We start from the raw sequence: 25247 nt of genomic DNA, 5'->3' as shown, positions 1-25247 counted from the left end.
AGGAAAGTCTTCTCTATATAGTAGTAATCTCTGTTGCAATACAGGACTATGTTGTACAGAATTAACCTGTGGTGTTGGTTCAATAGGCATAATAGCTAATAAAATTTTACAATGTAAGATTTGTTGTAATTGAAGTGAAAGAAACCCAGCTTTCTTGACACTCACTAAAGGCCTTATATTTATTAATTAAGTCATTCAAATAATACTTATTGAGGACTTTTTATGCACCTAACCCTGAATCAGGTGCAGGAGACACAAAGATGAACATCACATTGACCCTGCTCTCAAGGACTTAATGATCCCGCAGAGAAAGCACATATACAACCAACTACAATACACCCGAAATAAACTAATCCCTATCTGTACATGATAAAATATCACATTCAAAGTGATGCTGGGCAGGTGAGCCCCCAAACTGGGGTTAGCCCAAGAGGGTTCTTGGCTTTTGCCCAGGAAAGGATTTAATAGTGAGCCGGTGGTGTTAGACAGCAACATTTATTGAAGTGGAGCAGCAGAGGTACTGCCCTTGCCCAGGGCATCAGCTCAGGGCAGTTTTGCAATCATATTTATACTTAATTTTAATTATATGCAGATTAAAGGGCAGTTTTGGGTCGTCAGGTCATTACCATAGTAAGGGTGGTAATTTTTGGATGTTGTCATGGTGTTGATAAACTGCCTTGGCGCTCTGATGGACACGTCTTATGGAAAGCTGCTTCCACCCTGTCCCTGTTTTAGCCAGTCCTTAATTTGGTCTGATGTTTGAGGTCTGAGCTCCCACCTTCAGAGTCAAGTACTGCCTCCTACCTCAAAAGAACAAAACTTTTTTTTTTTTTTTTTTTTTTTTTTTCTGGAGACAGAGTTTCATTCTGTTGCCCAGGCTGGAGTGCAGTGGTATGATCTCAGCTCACTGCAACTTCTGCCTCCCGGGTTCAAGCAATTCTCCTGACTCAGCCTCGTGAGTAGCTGAGATTACAGGTTTGCTCCACCACTCCCTGCTAATTTTTGTATTTTTAACAGAGACAGGGCTTCACCATGTTGGCCACGCTGGTCTCGAACTCCTGACCTCAGGTGATCCGCCCTCCTCGACCTCCAAAAGTGCTGGGCTTACAGGCGAGAACGACGGTGCCTGGCCCCAACATCCTTGAGTTTAATTAAAGGAAATATAATATTATCTTGGTCCATCTAATTTACATTTTTAATTGTATTTTTTAGGTGTCAAATAACAACTGTATATATTTATGGGGTAAAATGCAATATTTTGATATATGTGTATATTGTAGAAAGATCCAGTCAAGCTAAGTAAAATATCCATATCCGTTGCCTCACCAACTTATCACTTTTTTGTGTAGGGTGATCATGCTTAAAATCTATTTCTTTACCAATTTTGAAATATACAACACGTTAACTGTGGTCACCATGCAGTGCAATAGTAAATGTTTCTGCATTATTCCTCAGAAGTCTCCTAATTATTTTACAGTTTCTATATACCTCTTCTCTTCCATTTTCTGTAAGTCTTCAAAATTCCCTCAGTTGTCATCTTGTGACTTTTTTAAATTTACTTTCGAAGCATCTTTTAAACACCCATGAGCCATAATTTAGGAATGACTGACCACAGATAGTTTTGTGTATCATCCTCCTTGTTTTAAATATAATATTCCAATTTAAAATTTGATCCAAAATATGTATTTAGAAAAATTCAGAAAGTTTATCCCATTTTATAATGTATTTTAGAAACAGCAAAATCTTAGAGATTTGATAATCCCACATATCACATAATGAGCAGAACAAGCTGTCAAAAGAACAAAGAATGGACTAGGTCTCCAAAAGCTCATTTACAGAAAATGAAAAGGAAAAAAAATGCATTTTTTTGATTTGACAAGTTGTTACAGCGCTTATACTAACATGACAGAAAATATAATAAAACTGGTTCAACTATTACACTTTCATTTATTCCAAGGACTATGACTAAGTTTCTACATGTTGACTTACAGCTTATGTACCCACTTTTGAGGTGTGATTTGGGAAGACTTAAAAGTTCCCATTATTTCTATACTTTATACCACAAACACAACACGCTATCTAAAATTTCTTTCATGAGATATACTCCTTTAGGTAAAGCAATGGGCAGATGTCCTTTTTAAACGCCTGGGGTAATTAACACAGAATTCTTCAGGAGCATTAAAATACAAAATAGTTATTTAGACTAGTTCATGCAGGTATGTGCCTGGAGATGGAAACTCAGGATAAAGGATGAAACAGAAAAAGTTTTGTTGTGAGTAAGTATCGGAATACACCTCTACATAAGCCGGAAAGAACAAACTGCGGAGCAGCCAGGAGACAGACAGCAGGGAGACTCCAGGGGCTGGTGCAACTGTAGAGGGACATTTGGAAGAGGGGTGCAACATTTACTAAAGAAAATAAAGGGCTGGGCGCGGTGGCTCAAGCCTGTAATCCCAGCACTTTGGGAGGCCGAGACGGGCGGATCACGAGGTCAGGAGATCGAGACCATCCTGGCTAACACGGTGAAACCCCGTCTCTACTAAAAAATACAAAAAACTAGCCGGGCGAGGTGGTGGGCGTCTGTAGTCCCAGCTACTCGGGAGGCTGAGGCAGGAGAATGGCGTAAACCCGGGAGGCTGAGCTTGCAGTGCGCTGAGAACTAGCCACTGCACTCCAGCCTGGGCGACAGAGCGAGACTCCGTCTCAAAAAAAAAAAAAAAAAAAAAAGAAAAAAGAAAATAAAGAGCACAAATGTTAAAATTTGCTTATTTACCATTTTGAAATAAAACTACCCTCTAGCTTACATGAAACCACCTCCTCCTATCCTGACACTATCACTCTTTTCTCTTGTAAGTCTGTGCCTCCATAGACTTTTTTATCTTTCATGGCTCAAATCACAGCTCCTACTTAATCACTTACTTGAATGCTTACTTGTGAAGTCCAGTTTCCCCCATAGATTGTAAATGTCATTAGGCATAGTTATCCTGGCCCCTTAATTTCATTAGTGTGTATTTGATGCCCCCAAAATTTATGCACACAATACCTAAATTAACTGTTTAATTTGTCCAGCAAACATTTATCAAGTGCAATGATTAAAAGGATAGGATATGAAGTCAGATAGTCATGAACTTGAATACTGGCTTTACCACTACATAGTATGTTATTTGTTCTTGCTACTAAGAATCTTTTTTTCTAGTCTGTAAAATGACAATAATAGTCCCCATTTTATGCAGAAATAACTAAGGTATTGAATGTAAAATATTTTGCACCATGCCTGGCATATAGCAAATGCTCATTAAATAACAATAAATATATAATTGTTATAATAATTTTTATTTGAGCAGATAACTACTCATAATATAATTGATATAAAGGAGTATCTCATTGTATTATTAACTTTCATTTTCCTAATTAGTTGTAAGCCATTTGTGCTTTCTCTTGTGAGAAAAATCTTCTGCTCATTTTGCTATTGGGCTTTATGACTTTTCTTTTTCATGCTGGTATTGGTCATCCCTAAGATCTATACATAAATCCTGGATGCTAATATTTTTTTGATTATCTATGTAGCAAATATTTTCTCCCAATTGTGGCTTCCCTTTTTCATTTTCATGGTGTTTTGGATGAATGAAGTTTTGATGAAATACAATTCAAAAATCTTTTTCTGTATGTATTTGAAGACATTTTCTTCTAATTTCTTCTGAGATTTTAAAAATTTGACTTGAACTTTTAAGTTTTTAATGCATATGGAATTTATTTTTACATATACTGTGAAGATTTGATCAATTTTTCTCACGTTCAGAATCAATTGTGAAAATAATTAGTTTATCCATTCGTCATTGATTTGCAATGCCAACTCTTTATAACTTTAGGTTTAATATTTGTGTGAACTTCTGGGCTATTTTGTTCTATTGATTGCTATGTCTATTCTTATGCCAAAACATACTGTTTTAATGACTATCTTTGCAACAAATTTGATATATTGCAGGGCAAGTGTCTCCAACTTGATTTCCTTATATTGTGTTTTGACTAACTTTTATAATTTGTTCCTAAAATTTAATTTTACAGTCATTTTTCCTAAGTTCCCTAAAGTGCAGTGGTGATGAGAATTGCCTTGCTATAGATTAATTTGTGAAAAATTGACATTATGACATTGATTCTTCATAGGCATGGCCATGGTTCCTTACATATTTGGTTAGGTCTCGTTCAGTAAATGAGAAGTTTTGCAATTTTCTCTGTATGTATCCTACTCAACTTTTTAAGATAGTTATTTCAAATTATCTTATAATTTGATGCTTTGTAAAAAAAATTTTTACGGCTGCTAACAATGTATTTCCAGTGAATAAAATCATAATTGATTTCTAAATATCAATCTTACATGCAGCCTTTGTCAAAAGTTTCTCATTATTTCTTGTAACTTAACAGTAAATTATCTTATATTATCTGTATGAATAATCAATGACAGGTTCTTTCCTTTAACATATGTGTATTTTTTTCTATATGTGAGTTTTTTCCTTATCTCACTACATTGCTCAGGCCCCCAATACGATGTTGTATAACTACAGCTCGCTGGCCATATCTGGCTTGCCACTTGCTTTGTTACTGCTTATGAGCCAAAAGTGGTTTTTATATTATTAAATAGTTTGGAAAATATCAAAGGAAGGAAATATTTGACATATGAAAATTATATGACATGCAAATTCCATAATTAAAGTTTTATTGTAATACAGCCCGGTCATTTGTTTACATCTTTTCTGTGGCTGCTTTCAAGCTAAATCAATAAAGTTGAGTAGCTGCCACAGGTGGTTTGGCCCACAAAGATTAAATATTTAGTATCTAGCTCCTTCCAGAAAAAAATGTTGCCAACCTGTGTATACAGAAACAAGATACTGATTGTTATTATCACAAATGAGTCTTAAATTTTTTCAAATGCATCTTCTCCATCCAATAGGATGATCATATAGTTTCTCTCCTTTTTGGGGGTTAATGTGGTGGGTAAAATGTATGTTTAGTTTTTTTTCAAGTCTTGCATTCCTAGAATAAATATCACCTGGCCATGGTTAATTATGGTTTTATACATTGCTATGCTCACTTTACAAATACTTGCCACATATATTTTGCACATAAGTTTATAAGTAGAATTAAATTCTGCTTTCTGGGTTTTTTACTGCATTTATTGGATATTAGTTTTCATGTTATGCTTGACTTATAGAATAATTTGGGAAATATTCTCTCTTTTTCTGTTTTCTGAAAGATTTGACATACAATTGGAAAAAACTGTACCTTTAAAACTTGGAAAAACTCTCCTATAAAACTTTCAGAGCCAAGTGTTTTATGTATGAGGGCAATTTTAAATTGCTAATACAATTTCTTTAGTAATTGTAAGAATATGTGGCTTTCTGTTTTACAAGTCAGCTTAAGTTCTGTTTATTAGGACTTTGTCTATGTCATTTAATTTTAAATTTACTACATAAAATTATTCATAGTATTATCTTAACAATTTTAATTTTTATTATGTTTATCATCTTTTTCTTTTGTTCAAATATTATTAATTTTTTACTTTATTTCTATTTCATTGTGTTAATCCTTGTGGAATTTTGCATAGTTTATTGGTCTTTCCTAAGAACTCTGTGAATTTTCTCTATCATATATTTGGTTTCCATTTTATTACTCTTTTTCTACATTTTTGATTAATTTATTCTGTTGTTTATATATTTTTTTAAATTTGGATGAAAAGCTCATTAATCTACCTTTTGTCTTTTCTAATATAAGCATAAAAGACTATAAACTCCCTTAAGTATCATCTGGTTGCATCCTACATGTTTGAAATTTATTTATTTAGCACTCAGTATTAAATAATTAACTATTTATTTATTTATTTATTGTTGAGATGGAGTCTTACTCTGTCACCCCGGCTGGCATGCAGTGGCACGATCTAGACACACTGCAACCTCCACCTCCTGGGTTCAAGCGATTCTCCTGCCTCAGCCTCCTGAGTAGCTGGGATTACAGACATGCGCGACCACGCCTGGCTAATTTTTGTATTTATAGTAGAGATGGGGTTTCGCCGTGTTGGCCAAGCTGGTCTTGAACCCCCGACCTCAGATGATCCATCTGCCTCTGTCTCCCAAAGTGCTAGGATTACAGGTGTGAGCCAACACGTCAGCCAACAACTTTTTGTGATTTATTTTGATAAATGTATTATTATTATTATCATTATTATTTTTTTTTTTTTTGAGATGGAGCTCCACTCTTATTTCCCAGGCTGGAGTGCAATGGCGCAATCTCCGCTCACTGCAACCTCCACCTCCCAGGTTCAAGCGATTCTCCTGCCTCAGCTTCCTGAGTACCTGGGATTACAGGGGACCTGCCACCACGCAGTAGGGTGTTTCACTATGTTGGCCAGGCTGGTCTCAAACTCCTGACCTCAGGCGATCCACCCGCCTCGGCCTCCCAAAGTGCTGGGATTGCAGACGTTAGGCACCGCGTCCAGCAAAATGTATTATTTTTAACTTTTCTCATAAATGTCTAAGGATATATAGATATTTTTGTTTTGTTTGTTTTGTTTTCTGATTTCTAATTTAGTTGTTTTGTTGTCAGGAACATGGTTTATATGATGTCAGTTCATTGTAATAAAATACTTGCTTTAGAACAGAAAACCAAACACCGCATGTTCTCACTCATAGGTGGGAATTGAACAATGAGAACACCTGGACACAGGAAGGGGAACATCATACACCGGGGCCTATTGTGGGGTGTGGGGAGTGGAGAGGGAGAGCATTAGGAGATATACCTAATGCAAATGACCAGTTAATGGGTGCAGCACACCAACATGGCACATGTATACATATGTAACAAACCTGCACGTTGTGCACATGTACCCTAGAACTTAAAGTATAATAAAACAGAAAAAATAAAAATAAGAAAAGTACTTACATTATAGCACTGTTGTGAGAATAAAGTGATATAAAACACAACAAAACAAAAAAACAAAAAATAAATAAATAAAATAAAATACTTGCTTTATGATCTCATAAGATTTTATACAGTTTATGTTTTAATGTATGTAAGTTACAAGTTTTAATGTTTATGTATGCTTAAGAAGATGGTGTAATTTATAATTTGGAGCATGTGCATGTATATCTGTATGTACACATATATATGCATATATACATATATGCTAGATCTATGCATATATACATATCTATGCATATATACATATATGCTAGATCAAGTTTATTAAGCCTGTCAATCATCACCATTATTTTAATTTTTGATTTGCCAAAATCGATGTGTTGATATCTATAGATCTAGATATATATATATGGATATGAATAATCTCTATCTAAGGGCACTATTTGTCTTAAGGTCTCTTTTGCCTAATATACTCAAGGTTTCATTGTGCTAGTATATGCCTGTATTCAGTTATTTTGTTTTATTTTTTAGTTTCTATCTTGACTATCTTTTAGTTTTTAATGTGTTTCATGTAAAATATATGTAAGCATCGTTTTCTAAATCTAATCTTCTGTCTGTCTTAACTGAAAAATATAATCCATATATGGTTATTGTAATCAATTATACATTTTACCTCTTTCTAGTATCTTTTTGTTTTTTAATTGTTATTTTTTTTCTACTGCTTCCTTTTTCTCTACCCGCCTTTTTAGTTGATTGAAGACTCTTGTTTATTTTTTCTTATTCTGTTTTTTCTGCTCCTTTTCTTGAAGGTCAAACACTATATTTAACCTTTTATTTGAAATTTTATTTTTATTGTACTTTAAGTAGACTATGCATATTTAATTTAAAATATACTTGATATTTTATTTATTACAGCACATATTTTAACTATCATGCAATATACTGAGTTAGAGAATTTTAATTCAGACTTCTGAACTTCAGACATACATAATATTATTATAAAACATTTTAGTTTCCATGATTCTTTTATACTCTTTAATTAGTTATTATAATTTTATTAGCATTGCTATTAATATTTTATACAGGGAATGTTTATTTGACTTTACATATTTACCTGTTTTGTTCTTATTCGCCATTCCTTCTTGCAACTCAGAGCCTCTCCATGGAATCATTTTCCTTTTTTCTGAATTACATCCTTTCTAGAAGATTCAATAGAAATAAACTCTCAGTTTCGGTTTATCTAAAATATCTCTTTATTATCCTTGTTCTGAAATAATACTCTTCCTGGTAGTTTTTGTTTGTTCCTGCAAATCCCATTGTTTCTACTATGTATTAATATATTTAGTTGACTAGAAGTTAATAGATCTTCATCTCTGTGAAACCGGTGTCCCAGTTTAAGATTGCTTTCTTCCAGAGAGAATTTGCACTAGCTTCTCCTTCAAGCCAAGGGGAAAACAAAAACTTAGAAGTCCTCAGCTCTACTCTAGGCTTAGACAGTATAAATGCAGAGATCATTCACTTACCTGCAATTGATGACTACTCAGTACTCAAGTTTCGCTGATGATTCTCCAGATTCTCCCGATTCTCCCGTGGGAATTTCTTATGTGTTCTAACCCCATCAATGCAATAAAAATATTTGTGTAAAGAACTGATTTTGTTTTAAAATTAAAGCACTCTTCAGAGTGTCTAGTGAAATCTTAGTCTTTTTCATAATTTTTCATTACATTTTGCCTATTCTCAAAATACATGGAATAAATTAGGCCAAAAAACTCAAACCCCTATCTAAAATGTTATATCTCTGTTGTTAGAAACAGTGCAAAAGCAAAACTATCTTCCTATATTAAGAATAAGTACTTTATATTGAATCTAGTTTAGTAGAACTATACTTGTTCCTTACATGAGACAATTAAGGTTCAAATGACACTAAGTCACATAGCCCAGTAGTACCTAGATCTGCTCAGGTTTTCAAATATCCCATGATCCTTCTTTCTACTACTACCATCATAAATTTCCAAAATGTGGTAGAACATCTGTAGTTTCCTTAATATGAGTCAGTATTATTCCATTTATATTAATCATTGCTGCTTTCGTTCTTTTTAGATACTTTGAGTATCTTGAATTTAGTTCACAGTTTTCTGAAAGAATGGTATTAGTTACTAATATGTGAAAAGCATTATTTTATTATAAATATATTTGATAATATTTGTCATAACCTGGATTTAATTATCTATACCAGTGCAAGCCAGCAAATGAGTTTATAAATTTTGGGCATCTGTGACAATTTGCACTACTTTTCAGATTTTCTTCTTATTATTGCCATCCTTCTAGTGCCAGAACAATTCTAGATCACTAACAAGAAGCTAAGACAATAATAGGGTCATAAGAGTTTTGCATTCTAAATGAAGCTTATACTTTCTGACCCATGATTTTTTTTTTTTTTTTTTTTTTTTTTTTTTGAGACAGTCTTGCTCTGTCCCCCAGGCTGGAGTGCAGTGGCTGGATCTCAGCTCACTGCAAGCTCCGCCTCCCAGGTTCACGCCATTCTCCTGCCTCAGCCTCCCGAGTAGCTGGGACTACAGGCGCCCGCCACCACGCCCGGCTAATTTTTTGTATTTTTAGTAGAGACGGGATTTCACCGTATTAGCCAGGATGGTCTCGATCTCCTGACCTCGTGATCCGCCCACCTCAGCCTCCCATAGTGCTGACCCATGATTCTTATCGCTGTAGACTAGTTTCTGCAGTTAGGCTGTCCCGCATTGCATGATTGTGTGGCTTATTTTATTTACATTTGCGGTTGAGATTTTGCAAATTGTTTAAAACAAATAATTTCATAAGCATTTCTGTTTACTTGTGTGTAAAAGAAATAAAAATGCTGGGGGTATTTATAATGAAATTTGATGCTTTAAAAATAGAAATATACTATATTTATTCTGGAAATTTTGAAATAAACCAATGAGCTCTATCATTAATCTTTTTTGAATAATGTTTTTATTGTGAATTAATTTTAGGTAAATGTAATTTTTAAAGCATTTTCTTTATTTTTTGCATTAAAATAAGTGGTTCTCAGATGACTATAAAGATATACTGTGGATAATCATCAGAGAAAATTGCTCAACCACAGCTCATAAACGAAAACCAAAAGAGCCAGCTTAGACCATTTATTTGGCCACATTTTAAAATCAAGGGACTTAATTACTTTTGGGCAAAAGACTGACAAGCAGGCAAGGAAGTGTATGCTTGAAAAATATGTTCATCTCTATGTTTGACAGTATAATATTTTATATTTAGCTGTCATGTAATTCTATTTTAAACCATTTTTAAACAATTATTCATTTGAGAAAAGTTAGATTTTTATTGTGAGGGTAATTTTATTATATAATTTTGTTTTATTCTTGTTGTAACAATTTTTTCAATCACAGGGAACAATAATTTTAGAATTAAGCATATACTTTCATTCATTTATTTCTTATTGAATTTTTCATGGGATTTGAGTGTGAATTTTAGCAACTTAAGCAAAATATATAAACTACTGTCTTTACACATTTTTATCAAATATCTATCAGAATGTAGTAATTTTATTTCAGAACCAAATTATCAAACTAAGAAGGTTTTATGTTTTGCAGGTTGTTACTATTACATATGAAAAAAGACAAATTATTATCTGTTATATGTAATAGTGTGTATTATAAAGTATACAAAGAAATGTATTTGCATATTCATATAAAAGGATAGACTTGATTTTTAACTATTCAATACAAAAAGTAGTAGTGTCTGTGTGGACCAGCTTTCTCTCTGTCATACCAAGGTTTTATATATTAGCAGAGATCCAAATGCAGAATTATGAAATATATTATTTTTATATAATTAGAGTAATTAAAAAATTCTTCTTTAAATTTCTTAAATGCCAGCTCCAAAATTTGGAGTGCACGTGGGTCTTATTTTTCTTAAGTACATCTAAGCAGTTGATAAAAGATGTTTCTAGAAATGAGCTATGTGATCTTTAACACTAGTCTGTGGAATGGATTTGGTAATAAATATCTCATTACTTTTGATATTAGTATATTGTATGTACATGTATAACTTGCTGAGTACTATAAATAGCTCAGTATTAACTGGATTTGTTATATCTGTCATTCCTGCCTTGCCAAAAATCTGTGGAGTAGTTTATAATTGCTATTGTTTGGGTTATTACAATAAACAGAACTGATAAGGCTTACGCTATTTGCCTTGTGAGCTGCACTTCACATCACTGTTGAATTAAAATTGCATGCACATACCTTCACTTATCAGTTTTATCTGTCAGAAATTGAGAAACACAGTATGCTTTCAGTATGTGAAAACTTATAACAAGCAGCTTGAAATTGTAATCATTATTTGAATATTCTAGTGCAAATAAATGAATGTATTTGTGCTGTTATCTATCTACTTTCCTTCTATCTAAAATAAATTCCTATAGGAAAAGCTCATTATCTTTTTCCAGATGGCCTTTATCATATTTTGTCAAAGCTTTAAATATGATTTTAATTAGATTACCTAAGGTACAAATGCAAATCTACAGGATACAGCATTTTTTTCTCTTCTTTGTCAAATGTGAATAAATCTTAGAGCTGCTTCTACAGTTGGCCTATTTGTTTGACTGCGTTTGTAGATAGGAAATACAGACTTCTGAAATGCCTTCATCTTCTCCTAAGGTATTATTCACAATATTTCTATTCTTAGATTGCAGGCTTCTTACCTAAGGAACTTCCAAACTCTCTGCCAATCATATCAGATGAACTCTCAAATTTTCAGGTACCTCTGATGAGTTAATCCATGCATACATGTGCATCTTTCAGAAATACTGTAACCTCTAACAGTTGTCACATATTGTCACCACCAGGTAACCACTCCCAATTCCTACTCCAGTGTACTGAGAAGTGATTTGTTTTTTTTTTTTAGATCTTATTTTTTAGAGGAGTTTTGGGGTTTACAGCAAAATGGAGTGGAAGGTACAGAGAGTTTCTGTATACTCCCTTTCCACACACATGCATAGCCTCCTCCATTATCAACAACCCACTCCAGGAGGGACATTTGTTACAACTGGTGAACCTATATTGATACATCATCATCACTCCAAGTTCATCCTTTAGGGTTCACTCTTGGTGTTGTACATTCTACAGGTTTGGACAAATGTGTAATGGCATGTATCTGCCATTGTGGTATCATACAAAATCTTTTCACTGCCCTAAAAATCCTGTGTGCCCTGCTAATTTATCCAGGGAGGTAATTTTTACTTCAAAAATTTGAAATTGTTCCACACTTTTCATATTTGTCCTACACGTTGTGTTGATAAAGGTTGTTTATTGCAGTGATTCTGTTAATTTTCTGTTTGGATTCTGTATCTAATGGATTTTCATGTTGCATGTGGAAAAATTCTATGTTCTTTTCAACTACCAGTTGTAACTGGATCTTTATAAATTCCAGTTTTTATAAAGATATTTTTCATCCAAAAAAGTAAAAATGAGGTATGTCACAGATTTGAATCCAGCAGTTGTTTGTTTTCACAAATCCAGAATGAACAAATCATCATTCATAGATAAAGAACTTTGAGTGCTGTTCATGCACTGTCTACCCTGCCAGTTACTATCATCTTTGTATTCTAAAGGACTTTTTGTTTTCGGTATTGACTGGTCTTTGTTTCCTGGCAAAACAATTTATAGTTCATTTTCAGATAACTATACATATGGTATTTGTATTTTAATTAAAAAGACTGTTGTTATGTCTGATTCTTATAAGGAGAAATTCATTATAAGGACACTTCTCATTTCCTTGAAACGTTCCCTTTCTTTTTTTCCAGGGTTCTTAAATTGCAAAAGCCGGTTAAATGATGTACTTTGGGGAGTTAATTTTTGGTACCATATGTCTCTAAAAATGATTTAATTTTATCTAAAGTGTGTTTTCAATGATATTTATGTTCTGTAAGACACAGGCACAATTTAAGGAATTTTTTAAGGAAAAAACATACTACTCATTATTTCAACACATTAGCATGATATGTGTATAAGCTGACAAAAATATCTGTTTATTAAGGTTAATATATTTTTACCATCTGAACTCTGTGGTTACCTTTTTGAGACTAGCAAAGTCAAATTCTCATGAAAATATTTTACATATGGCCATCTTTAATTTCATATGAAATAAGTTATGAAGTCACTAACCAACAACTGTGTTAATTGTATGAGTGGGATGAAGGAAAATGCCAATAATTTTATGAGGCAGCTAAAAGTAGTAATTTTTTCCTTAATGATATAAACTTAGTATTTTGGATATTTTGTTTATTATAGGTAAGATCATATTTAGTGGGTATATAACACAAATATTGTACAAAAAGCTATTTTTGTATTTTGGCAGATGGCCAAATATAATAGGATACTCTTAACAAACAAATTATAATAAATTCTCTGAAAGTAAATCATTCTAAGCCACAAAATATGGAGGATGCCTTTCTTGCAGAGATGTTACATTAACATAGGTTTTATTCTTTAATGAAACAACTAAGCATGCAGTAAGTTACAGTTATATATAAACTATAAATAAGTAAACACATTTCTAATAAATTTCTGTGTAACTTTACCAGATTTGTAAATCCTGACATTTTGTTTTGCATGTTTAAACCAGTAGAGATGCATTCAAAATCCTCAGTCGGCCTCTTCCTATTATTGTTCCCCTCCTTTCTCATGGTTAATTAACCTTTTGTGTTTACCATTCCAATTTTTTAATGCCATTTTTACATAGTAATAAAATTTTTAAAAAAGTATTATTTGTAAGATTTTTTTGTTTCTCTAACATCCAAACCACCTGCAATGTTAATGTGTTTATTTTATTTTATTTTAATTTATTTTATTTTATTTTAATTTATTTGAGACAGGGTCTAACTATGTTGCTTAAGATGGTTTCGAATTCTTGAGCTCAAGTGATCCTCTTTGCCTTGGCCTCACAAAGTGCTGGGATTACAGACATGAGCCACCATATATGGCCAGTGTGTTTATTTTAAATGCTGTGGTTTAGGGTATAAACATACCATAATGTATTTTTTATTACTTCAAAGACTATTAGATTGTTTCCATCTTTACTATAGCAAGTAATGCTATAAATGGAAAGTATTTTGTGTTTTTCCCTGAGTACATATGACATTTTTTTTGAGAGCCATATATCTCAAACTTTAGCATACATTAGAATCACCTAGAGATCTTCATAAAACACCGATTGCTGGCCCCAAGGTTTCTGATTCAGGGAGTCTGAATGACTGTATTCCTAACATTCTGAGGTGATACTGATCCTGATGGTCTGGGAACCACATGCTGAGAATTACTGGTCTAGAGTATGTAGCTTAAAGTATAATTTCTGGATCAAAGGGAAAGTACAACTTCATTTTCAATATGAAATAATAAATTGTTCTCCAAAGTTTTTGTATCAAATTATACATAAATTTGAACAGCACATGACTTTAATTTTTTTCACATCTTTACCAAAATTTGATATTGACAGATTTTGTTAGTATTTGACAATCTGATGAGTTTGAATTTTATTTATTCATATCCTACTATTAAAGTTGAATACCTTTTCAAATGTTTTCAGGCCAAATGGCTTTCCTTTTATGTTAATTGCCGATGTGTATAATTTGCCCATTTTTTTCTGGTATACTGTTTTTATTTTTATTATTGACTTATAAGGGCTTTTTATATGTTAAAGAAATTAATCCTTGTCTGCTGTGTTATTAAAATCTTCTCTAAACCTGCAGCTTATATGGTTACTCTGTTTAAATTTAACTTAAAAAAATTAAATGTGGTTTGATTTGTCAATTTTTTTTTATTAGAAGTTATCATTTTAATTTTTATTTAAAAATTCTTCCTTTCCTCAAAGGCATAAAGTTGTGTCATGTTTTTTAAAAAATTGTTAAAGGTTAACTCTCCTCATTTCAATCTACTTTGCATTTATTTTCTGTATGTTGTGAGTTAAGGATCTCATTTTATTTTATTTTGCATGGAGATAGCCAATTATTAGCCATCCTTTCCGTGCTGATTTGTAGTGATATCTCTGTCATGTGTTACATTTTACATGCATGTGTCTGTTACTCAGCTCTCTTTGCTGATCAAATGCTCTCTTTGGATGATCCCAATATTACTCTTAATTCCTATAGCTTTAAGATAAATTGTATATATCACATGTCAAATTTTTCAGGCTTGTTCTCCTGTTTCACAGTTGTCTCATTAAATATTCTCAGTCCTTTGTTCTTCCATGTGAATTTTAGATCAACTTTCATAAAACCTGATGAGATTATAGACTACTCTGTGGAAAACTGATTTGTCCATGACACTCTTTTCTCATATATGACCACACTGTACCTCTAGATTTATTCAGTCCTTATTCTTCAAAATATTTTGTAACTTTCTCTATAAAATCTTGCCCATTTTTAAATAGATATCAACCTAAGTACCTTTCATTTTATTTTATGGTAATAAATAGGATTTTCTATTATAATTCAAAATTTGTCATATTGATTTATAAAAATGGGTCGGGTGCGGCGAGTCATGCCTGTAGTTACGAGCTCAAAGCCAGCCTGCCCAACATGGCGAAACCCTGTCTCTACTAAAAACACAAAAATTAGCCCGGCGTGGTGGGAGGTCGCCTGTAATCCCAGTTACTTGGAAGGCTGAGACAGCAGAATCTCTTGAACCCAGGAGGCAATGTTGCAGTGAACTGAGATCCCACCATTGCACTCCAGCCTGGGCGACAGAGCAAGACTCTGTCTCAAAAAAAAAAAAGTTATTAATTTTTCAGTGCAGATATTATAGGCAGAAAGTTCCTAAACCCTCATCACCTCCTTTTTTTTTTTTTTTTTTTTTTAGACGGAGTCTCGCTCTGTCTCCCAGGCTGGAGTGCAGTGGCGCTATCTTGGCTCACTGCAACTTCCGCCTCACTGGTTCAAGGGATTCTCCTGCCTCAGCCTCCTGAGTAGCTGGGCCTATAGGCGACCGCCACTGCGCTCGGCTAATTTTTGTATTTTTAGTAAAGACTGGGTTTCACCATGTTAGTTAGGCTGGTCTGGAACTCCTGATCTCACGTGATCCACCCACTTGGCCTCCCAAAGTGCTGGGATTACAGACGTGGGCCACCGTGCCCGGCCTTTTTTCTATCTCATAGCTATCTTTTGCCCTTCTATTTTTTTATTGCATTGACAAGAATCAGCAATACAGTTTTAAAAAGCGGTATTGATTTCTGATATCCTTATTTTATTTTGCCCGACATCCACAGGAAGATTTCTGACATTTATTTAGTAAAATGTTTGATGGAAGTTTTTGGTTTATACCCTTTATCAGGTAAACTTTTATCAGCTCAAGTTGAGTCCATTTTAATAAACATTTATTGAGCGATTACTGTCTGCTGACATCTTAAAATGGGGTTTCTTCATAATCACTTTCCTAAAATAATTGTTGTCATAGCTATTTGATATAATCAATCATTCTTCGCAGCATCTTAGTTGTTTTTTCCTTAAATATTCTTTTGAATAGTCTTACTGTCTTTCGTGTGTAAATGTGTTTGTGTGCATATGTTATTTTATTGAATGCTGGTTCTTCTCTCTTTAAGATTGTCTTTAATTCTTCCTTTTCCTGGTTCTTGTTTTTCCATAGGCCTATTTAGCTATTGATTTCCGCTCCCCCACCCCCAAAAAAAACCTCTTTTTTGAGATATTACTCTCTCTTAGTTGATTCTTAAAAATCTTCTCTGTTTAAGAGGCTTCAGTTAACATGTGAACATGGATAAATTCAAGGCCTTTATGGCTACCTCAAGCTAGAATACAGACAACTGAATAAAAATAGACACTGCATACAGCTGCTTCTCCTCATTTGACTTGTGGCTGTAGAAAACATTACTATTCAGTTTGCTTTGTTTACACATGCTGAAGAGCTCCCACTTGTAAAATTTGCCTTGTTGTTAAGGAATTCCTCTACAGCTCATCTTTCCCTTACTTGCTTTTTGTCATATGTGTGGCTGCTCTAATAGTATTAATTTATTATTTTCTTTGACAAACAAATCTTGGTTCATAGGTGTAGTTCCAAGTATCCTATGATCGCTTGGGGGAAATAAGGTATTCTGAGAGCTAAGCTGGCTCCAAAAAACTGCAGCCTTGAAATAAGAAAAATACTAGAGAAAATTAAAGTGGTATTTTGCTGTAGGTGAGTTTTCACTGAGATATCTGATTCCACTCAGTAAGGCTAAGAGTTCATCCTACAGCCATTCTTTCAAAATCATTTATTTCTGGCTTATTGCTGTGAACTTTTCTTGTCTTGATAGTCTATTGTCCAATTTCTGTACAAGGTAGGCTTCCATTTATTGTTGTCTTAAAAATTCCAAATTACAACGAACTAGTAAGGTAAGGTCTGAGGTAGACAATAATTAGAAAACCTATTCTATGTGATAAGGTTTTATCATGCACTTCTTACTAATATCTAACAAGCATACATAAATGTTTATTTTGGATCACAGCCTGTTTTCCAGGAATCTCTGTGGCAAAGGTTTACAGAACCCTTGGGTGTTTCCAGCAGTCTTTATGACTATCCTTAATCTGGAAGTGACTGCTAAAATATCAGAGAGAGAAAGAGAAAAGCCATTGAACTTTAAGTGATATGGCATCATGGTTAATAACTTAAACTTGAAGTTAGACAGAAGTAAATAACCTAAAGCAAGTTAACCTCTTTAAAATATAGATTTCTCAGCTGTACACTGGGGTTAATCAAAGAAGCTATCTCAGCAGGCCCACAATCAACCTATGAACTGTGTTGTTTAAATAAGTCACATTGAAAAGAATGGAGAAAGTTGACAGATTATTTGTCTTTGTTAAGAAAATATCAAAAATCTAATCTCTTCAGAGCCTCCACCCACAACAGACAATTTATAGTTAAGCTTCATTTAGCAAATTGCATTTATCTATTAGATTATGGCCCCTTCATTCAGGATGTTTACCTCAGCAAACAATATATTTAGGTAGTGTATAAAGAACTATACTGCAATATGTATTTCAAAATATATTTCCACATGTAATTTCAGAAATGAGCTAGCCTATTAGTAAAAATGATTGATAATTTAATTTTTAAGCAGGTAAAATTTCCTTCACACTCATTTCCATTTTTGCCCTTTAAAAAAATCTGTAAGTTGCAAGGTCATATTTTAATAATGAAGACCAGTATAAAAATCACACAAATTTCAAACATATATATGCTATGAAATTATTTTCAGGAATATTTGTCATGGTTTTTTTCTTCTGTTATTAATGTTTACTTGACACTAAATGTCAGCTTCTCTAGCCTTGCCCACTGTTTGCAATTGAAGTAATTTCTAATTTAAATATACATGTGCTCTGCATCTTACTGTTAAAGCAAATTTAATTAATATTATTTAAATCATTGATGCATTCATTAGGTAATACAGGGCCAGTGCTAACTCCTATGGACCATTCCTGAACCCTCAATACCCAGATCCTTCCCCTGTCCCTGAACAATAATTAAAGTCTTAATATGACTCTTTATGTAGTTGTGAACATACACAATGAACTAAACTTTTCAAATGCCTTAATGAGTATATCAAGATACAGCATACCTCCCCCTGTTGACTGTCAGGCTTAGCTTATGCTAAAGAAAACACCATTTTTTTTAAGTTTGACAAAATTTGTCTTCAAATAATGCTAAGTTTTAATTTAATAGCCCAAATTATCTGAAATGCGCACAAACTGGTTCTGGACAATGTAATTCAGCATTTAGTAAACTGAAATATCTATAGTTTTCAAAGTCTTTTCTTCTTCCTAATCAACTAACCAAAAATAGAGGCTTTATTTTCCTGGGAACCAAACATAAATACGTATGTATTGTTTATAACAATGCATAATGAGGATAATGATGTTAAACAATTTACATGCAACACCAAGTATTTAGTTAAGTGAATTCTTTTATTGAAATATATATACAAAAGAGTTCCCAAATTTTACACACTCCTTATTGATGTTTTACAGAGGATCCTGTATATGTAACCCACCAAATAGCCACGTTTTTAACATGTTTTTATTCTAGTATGAGGAAGTATTTAATATAAAAATTGTGTTTGATATTACATGTTTGGATGTAAATTTTGTTTTTTCATTCTGCAAAATATGCTAAAAAGGAACTGATATCAGCAATTATCCCCATTCCCAAAACCAATAGTTTTCAGTGACAGAATATATTATATTGTATAAACATATGATATATACATTCATTATACATATATAACATAAGCACTCATTATAAATGTTTGGGATTTTAAAAAAATTGTTTTTACTGTTAATTTTATGTTTATCCCTTTGAAAATGCCTTATAATAATTCGTATGGCATGTCTGCGGTAACTGTTGAAGAGCAAATGTACATTGTTTTGATAAAACATCCACTGTTTTCTGTTGGTTTTTATATTAAATTTCCAAATGATCTATCATATGTCATAGGCGAATTCTTTCTTTTTCTGTACAGATCCTGTATTAAACATGTCACTTCTTAACACCGCGTCCTCTATGCTTTAGTGCAGTGAGATGTTTCCATGTCACATGGTCAGAGGGAGGTAGATTAATAGCGAGTTCTAGCTGGAAATTTCTTCCTTGTTATTGTTCTCCCTCAGCAGTTGATGGCGAAGTTAATTCTCTTTAGTTTTGTCATGCTCTAAAGCACACATTGCCAAGCAATGGTAAGCTTCATGAGAAAAAAAGCAGTGATGGTGTCCATCAAAGTCTTAAAGTTGCATTTTTAAACTTTGGCTTGACCTGATGTGCCATTCAAAACGGCTTCAAAAGATGATTTTTTTCAAGAAAGGTTCAATATGTCCCGAGGCTATCGGTTTTGAGTTAAACTGGGTGAAGTAGAAATATTTTACTCATCAGCTTTGCAGTCACAGAGTTTGCCTCAGCTAGAACAAAACTGCTGAGGCATTTAGAGAAAATTAACCCCCCATCCTGGCGGCCAGATGTGACTGGTTTCTGATGAATGCACATGAGTGGGCTGAAAAATCAAGAGACTGTGAAATTCCTGTCAGGTCCGTGCAGTGCAGAATGGGCTATTGACTGCTTTCTATATTTCTCTCCATCATTCTTCTTGAACACTGCCATTAATTTCCTCTCCTCCTCTAACTTGTGTTTTCTCCCCTCCCTCTTGCCTTTAGCTCTGTCAGCTGCAGAGAAGGATGCACAGGCTGTGGCAGGAGCACTTCAAACTGGTGGTCCTCTTCAGCCAGATGAGGCTGGCCAACTTCCAGACAGACTCTCAGGAGAGTATTCAGAAAATATTAGCTGTGCAGGTAGGTGATTGCAGGGAAGTAGGAAAGATCATTCTGATCTAGATTGAAAAGCAAATGATGGGTAGTGTGATGAAGCATTAAAACCATATCCCATCAGAGTTTTATAAATTTTTAACCTCTTTAATAAACTGGAATTGCATGAAGGATGAATTCAGTAAGTTAGCACATATACCATGCATACTTTGGGGGGAAAGGGAGATTGGACTTATTTCTCACAAGCCTTGGAACAGATTTTTATTAATACATTTGGTATAAATAGTATTTTTTTTCAAATCTTCAGGCTTTGCAGATGTCATCCAGCTGTTTAAAAGATGTTGACACAAGATACTGTGTGCTGCTTTTGTGCAAAATCCACTTCAGTGAAAATAACCCTCTTATGTTTACTTAGTTTAACTGTTGTCTTTCCTTTTCTATTTTGCAAGAGGTTCATCCTAAGCAGATTTGGAGATGACTTTATTTGAAAGATAAGTAACTTGAGACTAGAAAGTAGCTGTGGTTCTAGATGCATGTGAGATTTTACTCCTTGTTTCAATGAAAATATTTAGCAGATACATTGTTTCATTTTAAGAATTATATATTTTAGAAACCCACATTAACTATGTGAAGACAATTCTTAAATATTGCTCAAACTTTTAAAAAATTAATGTTTTACCATATTAAATGTTACTACATGCATAAAACATGACCTCCCAAAGAAAAACACATACTACCTTATTCTATTAAGTTACTTATAGTAACTTATACTATAACATACTATTCTATTAAGTAACGAAAACTAGAATGCCTGTTCTATGAAAAACAAAAACATAAAATCACACTTTTCAGTAATATGAAATGAATGCTGAGCCCTAAACCAAATCTTTTTCTAAACATTTTATTATACATGCACTTCATATTGCTTTTAACTTGAGTAAAGAAGGTTTTGTAAAACACTTGAAAAGCTATGAAGCTATTTCAAATTTCATTCCTGCTGTTGTCCTTTTTTTTGGTATTTTCTTCTGAGGATTGTGTGTGTGTGCACTTTCTATAGGGGATGTATTGATAATGGGTTATAACAAAAAATTTAAAATCATTGAAGAAAAAGGAAGATTTTGAAAGGCAGTGCTTACCACATGTAGATTTAATCAAAATTTATGTACAAGCTTGAGTACAAACTACAATTGCATTATTTTAGAAGTCAGGAGCATCTTCTTTTCCTTAAGTCTGTTAAAATGTAACACATTATACGGTGGCTAGAACCTGTGAATCTCTTTTAAATATTTAAAGGTAATCTGCATGTTCTAATTAGTATCTTAGAAAAATCTATATTTTTGTCCAAATGGTCTTAAAAATCTACAAATGATAAATTCTCACTGTGAATTATTATGTATTTTCAAATATTTAAAATGTCATTAGAAATTATTTGAATATCAGTAAAGTGATTCTCTAATTCATACCCTTCAATAATCCGTTTTAATTTTTATGAGAATTTCACCAACATACAGTTTATCAAACTTGATTTTAAATTACTTATTTGTATGGCTGTTACATAACAGTGGGAATGAAGGGATGGGATAGGATAGGTAAGGAAACTCAACTACTCAGCATCCAGAGACACAGCAGCAGCATAAATTAGTGCCTTATTTTCTTATCTATTGGAGATGGCTTCCATTTAGAATATTTCAGTTTTGGCTTTCAATAAAAATGTGAGAATACAATTTTCAAAATCTTGCCACAAAACAGTAGAAATATGCAATCCTCTGGGGAAAGAAACATCAAGGCTACAACCTTCAGCATGGTACACAACAACCTTCCTGACCAGCTCGTGCTAATCTTCCCAGCTTCATCTTCTCTCTGCTTCAGTTCTTTAGTATGTTTCAGCCGCTCCACAATTCTTACTAATTAAGAAACTTGCTGTGAACTCTTTCTTCCTTTTTTGTGCTTATACTCTTCCCTGTTTCTGCAATACTCATTTTTGTCTTGCCTGTTTAAAAACACCTGACCATCAAGCTACGATTGACTTTCTTCACAGAATTAGAAAAAAAAACTTCTTTAAATTTCATATAGCACCAAAGAATAGCCCGTAGAGCCAAGACAATCCTAACCAAAAAGAACAAAACTGGAGGCATTACGCTATCTGACTTCAAACTATACTACAAGACTACAATAACCAAAACAGCATGGTACTGGTACCAGAACAGATATATAAACCAGTGGAACAGAGCAGAGACCTCAGAAATAACACCACACATCTACAACCATCTGATCTTTGACAAACCTCAGAAAAACAAGCAATGGGGAAATGATTCCCTATTTAATAAATGGTGCTGGGAAAACTGGCTAACCATATACAGAAAACTGAAACTGGACTCCTTCCTTATACCTTATACAAAAATTAGCTCAAAATGAATTGAAGACTTAATTGTAAAACCCAAAGCCATAAAACCCCTTAGAGAAAACCTAGGCGTACCATCCATGACATAGGCATAGACAAAGACTGCATGACTAAAACACCAAAAGCAATTGCAAAAAAAGCCAAAATTGGCAAATGGGATCTAATTAAACTAAAGAGCTTCTGCACAGCAAAAGAAACTGACATTAGAGTGAAGAGGCAACCTACACAATGGAAAAAATGTTTGGGATCTACCCATCAGACAAAGGTCTAATATCCAGAATCCACAAGGAGCTTAAACAAATTAACAAGAAAAAAACAACCTGATGAAAATGTGGGAAAAGGATATGAACAGACACTTCTCAAAAGATGACATTTATGTGGCCAAAAAACATACAAAAAAAGCTCATCATCACTGATCATTAGAGAAATGCAAATCCAAACCACAATGAGATACCATCTCAAGCCAGTCAGAATGATGATTATTAAAAAGTCAGGAACAATAGATGCTGGTGAGGCTGTGGAGAAATAGGAATGCTTTTACATTTTTGATGGGAGTGTAAATTAGTTCAGCCATTGTGGATGACAGTGTGGCAATTCCTCAAGGATCTAGAACTGGAAATACCATTTGACCCAGCGATCCCAATATTGGGTATATACCCAAAGGATTATAAATCATTCTACTATAAAGACACGTGCACACGTATGTTTCTTGCAGCACTGTTTACAATAGCAAAGACTTGGAACCAGCCCAAATGCCCATCAGTGATGGACTGGATAAAGAAAATGTGGCACATATACACCATGGAATACTATGCAGCCATAAAAAAGAATGAGATCATGTCCTTTGCAGGGACATGGATGAAGCTGGAAACCATCATTCTCAGCAAACTAACATCAGAACAGAAAACCAAACACGTGTGTTCTCACTTGTAAGTGGGAGTTGAACAATGAGAACACCTGGACACAAAGAGGGGAACAACACAAACCAGGGCCTAGTGGAGTGGGTGCTCTCCCCTTGATGGAGAGCATTAGGACAAATACCTATTGCACGCAGGGCTTAAAATCTAGATGATGGGTTGACAGGTGCAGCAAACCACCATGGCACGTGTATATTTATGGAACAAACCTGAACATTTTGCACATGTATCCCAGAACTTAAAGTAAAATTTAAAAAAATAATAAAATATAAATGAATAAACAAAAACACCTGATCCAATTCAATAACTTCCTCTACAAAATGATTCTGAGTCCTTCCCCCACCTTTCTGTGCAAGATGAATTAAATTCAACCTTACTTGAGTTCCTACTGTACCCTGTACATACACACAAACCACAATTATATTTTCAGCAGCTAACCCTTCCTACATGTTGCTTGTCCTCCTTCCTGGAAGATTCTAAGTTCCTTCAGGCCTTTATACCATCAGTGAAAGAAATCCTTTCAATTCTCCCTGGGTTGTATTTTAAGGTGTATCGTAGCAAGGCCACAAGAGGGCTTGATAACACCCTATGTCTGTCTTGTTTTCACTTATATCCAATTTTTTTAAAAGGAAAACATGCTAGAGTGACTTAATATATTTGTGGAGTGAGTCTGCAGGTATCAATGTATACAATGTGATCCAACATGACTAAAAATTGCGTAACAGACCAGATGCTACTGGTTTTCATTTTCCTGTGGCTTAGTATCTCCATTCCTTTAAGTGCCAATGTCAGGGGGTTCTAAATAATGTTTAATATTCTGAAGGTAGTATTAAAATGATGCCATAAGATTTTTGTGAACAATTCGATGCAAAAATCATTTGATGAAGGTTTTGAAAAGTAAATTGTACATAACCAATATTGAGGAAAAGCAATTAAAAATCAGTTAAACAGAAAAAAAGAAATTTTGTTTTATCCTTGGCCTTGGAACAATTCCTTACAGGGCCATACAAAGGCGTGATTGGTAGATCTACAGTTGGCAGAAAACCAGGTGGGCCAGATAAGCTTTTGAATTACATGATCAAGCAGAAACCAATAAGATGAGCTATAACTGGAGCAAAGAATTGGTGTATTTGACTTTGAAGCCCTTTATATGAAAAAGATTTAGGGATTTCAGTTGACCACAGTTCTGATATGAGTCAAAGTGAGCTACTATAAACTTAGAACCAAAGACCTGTGCCAGCCCTAGTAATCACAGACAACTTCTTGACTCTGACAGTGTATGGCATATTTTATATGAGGTCCTAACTTCATGTCAGAGCTCTTATGAAGTACTATTATCATTTCCTTTTTCCTCCCATTATTTTTTATTCTTACTTAATCCTGTGATATTTATTACCTTTTTGGCATGTAATTTGGAAAAAAAAACGAGCATTAGCAAATCATTTAAATGAGAGAGTGACGAAGCTACAGCATATAAAGTGGTCTTAGACTGAGTAAGCAGAGGCATTTTTGTCTGGAGGGAGATAAGTCCCATAAGATAAATTGCACTTTTTCTTTCATTGAGTATATCTGTAGTAATTTATACAAGTTTGGGAAGCATAATTTAAGGGTCATATTGACACACTAAAGAGCAGCAATATAAGAAAGATTAAAGAGTGGGAGAAATATTAAAAATTTGGGATGTTTAAAC

At 33.7% G+C, this 25247-nt stretch overlaps 1 protein-coding gene across 1 annotated transcript in view; it reads left to right on the top strand.

Annotated features, from left to right (window-relative positions):
- CCDC178 (coiled-coil domain containing 178) overlaps positions 1 to 25247 on the top strand; it is a 524781-nt gene that overhangs the window by 459758 nt on the left and 39776 nt on the right. Inside the window, exon 21 of the mRNA XM_030925827.1 lies at positions 20132 to 20266. Coding sequence (XP_030781687.1) covers positions 20132 to 20266 — 135 coding nt within the window. The remainder of the gene's footprint in view (positions 1 to 20131; positions 20267 to 25247) is intronic.

This window comes from Rhinopithecus roxellana, chromosome 21, assembly GCF_007565055.1.
Source record: "Rhinopithecus roxellana isolate Shanxi Qingling chromosome 21, ASM756505v1, whole genome shotgun sequence".
In the NCBI taxonomy this organism is placed as follows: Eukaryota; Metazoa; Chordata; class Mammalia; order Primates; family Cercopithecidae; genus Rhinopithecus; species Rhinopithecus roxellana.
The sequence above is the reverse complement of the archived record's forward strand: the minus strand, read 5'-3'. Positions and strand labels throughout refer to the sequence as shown.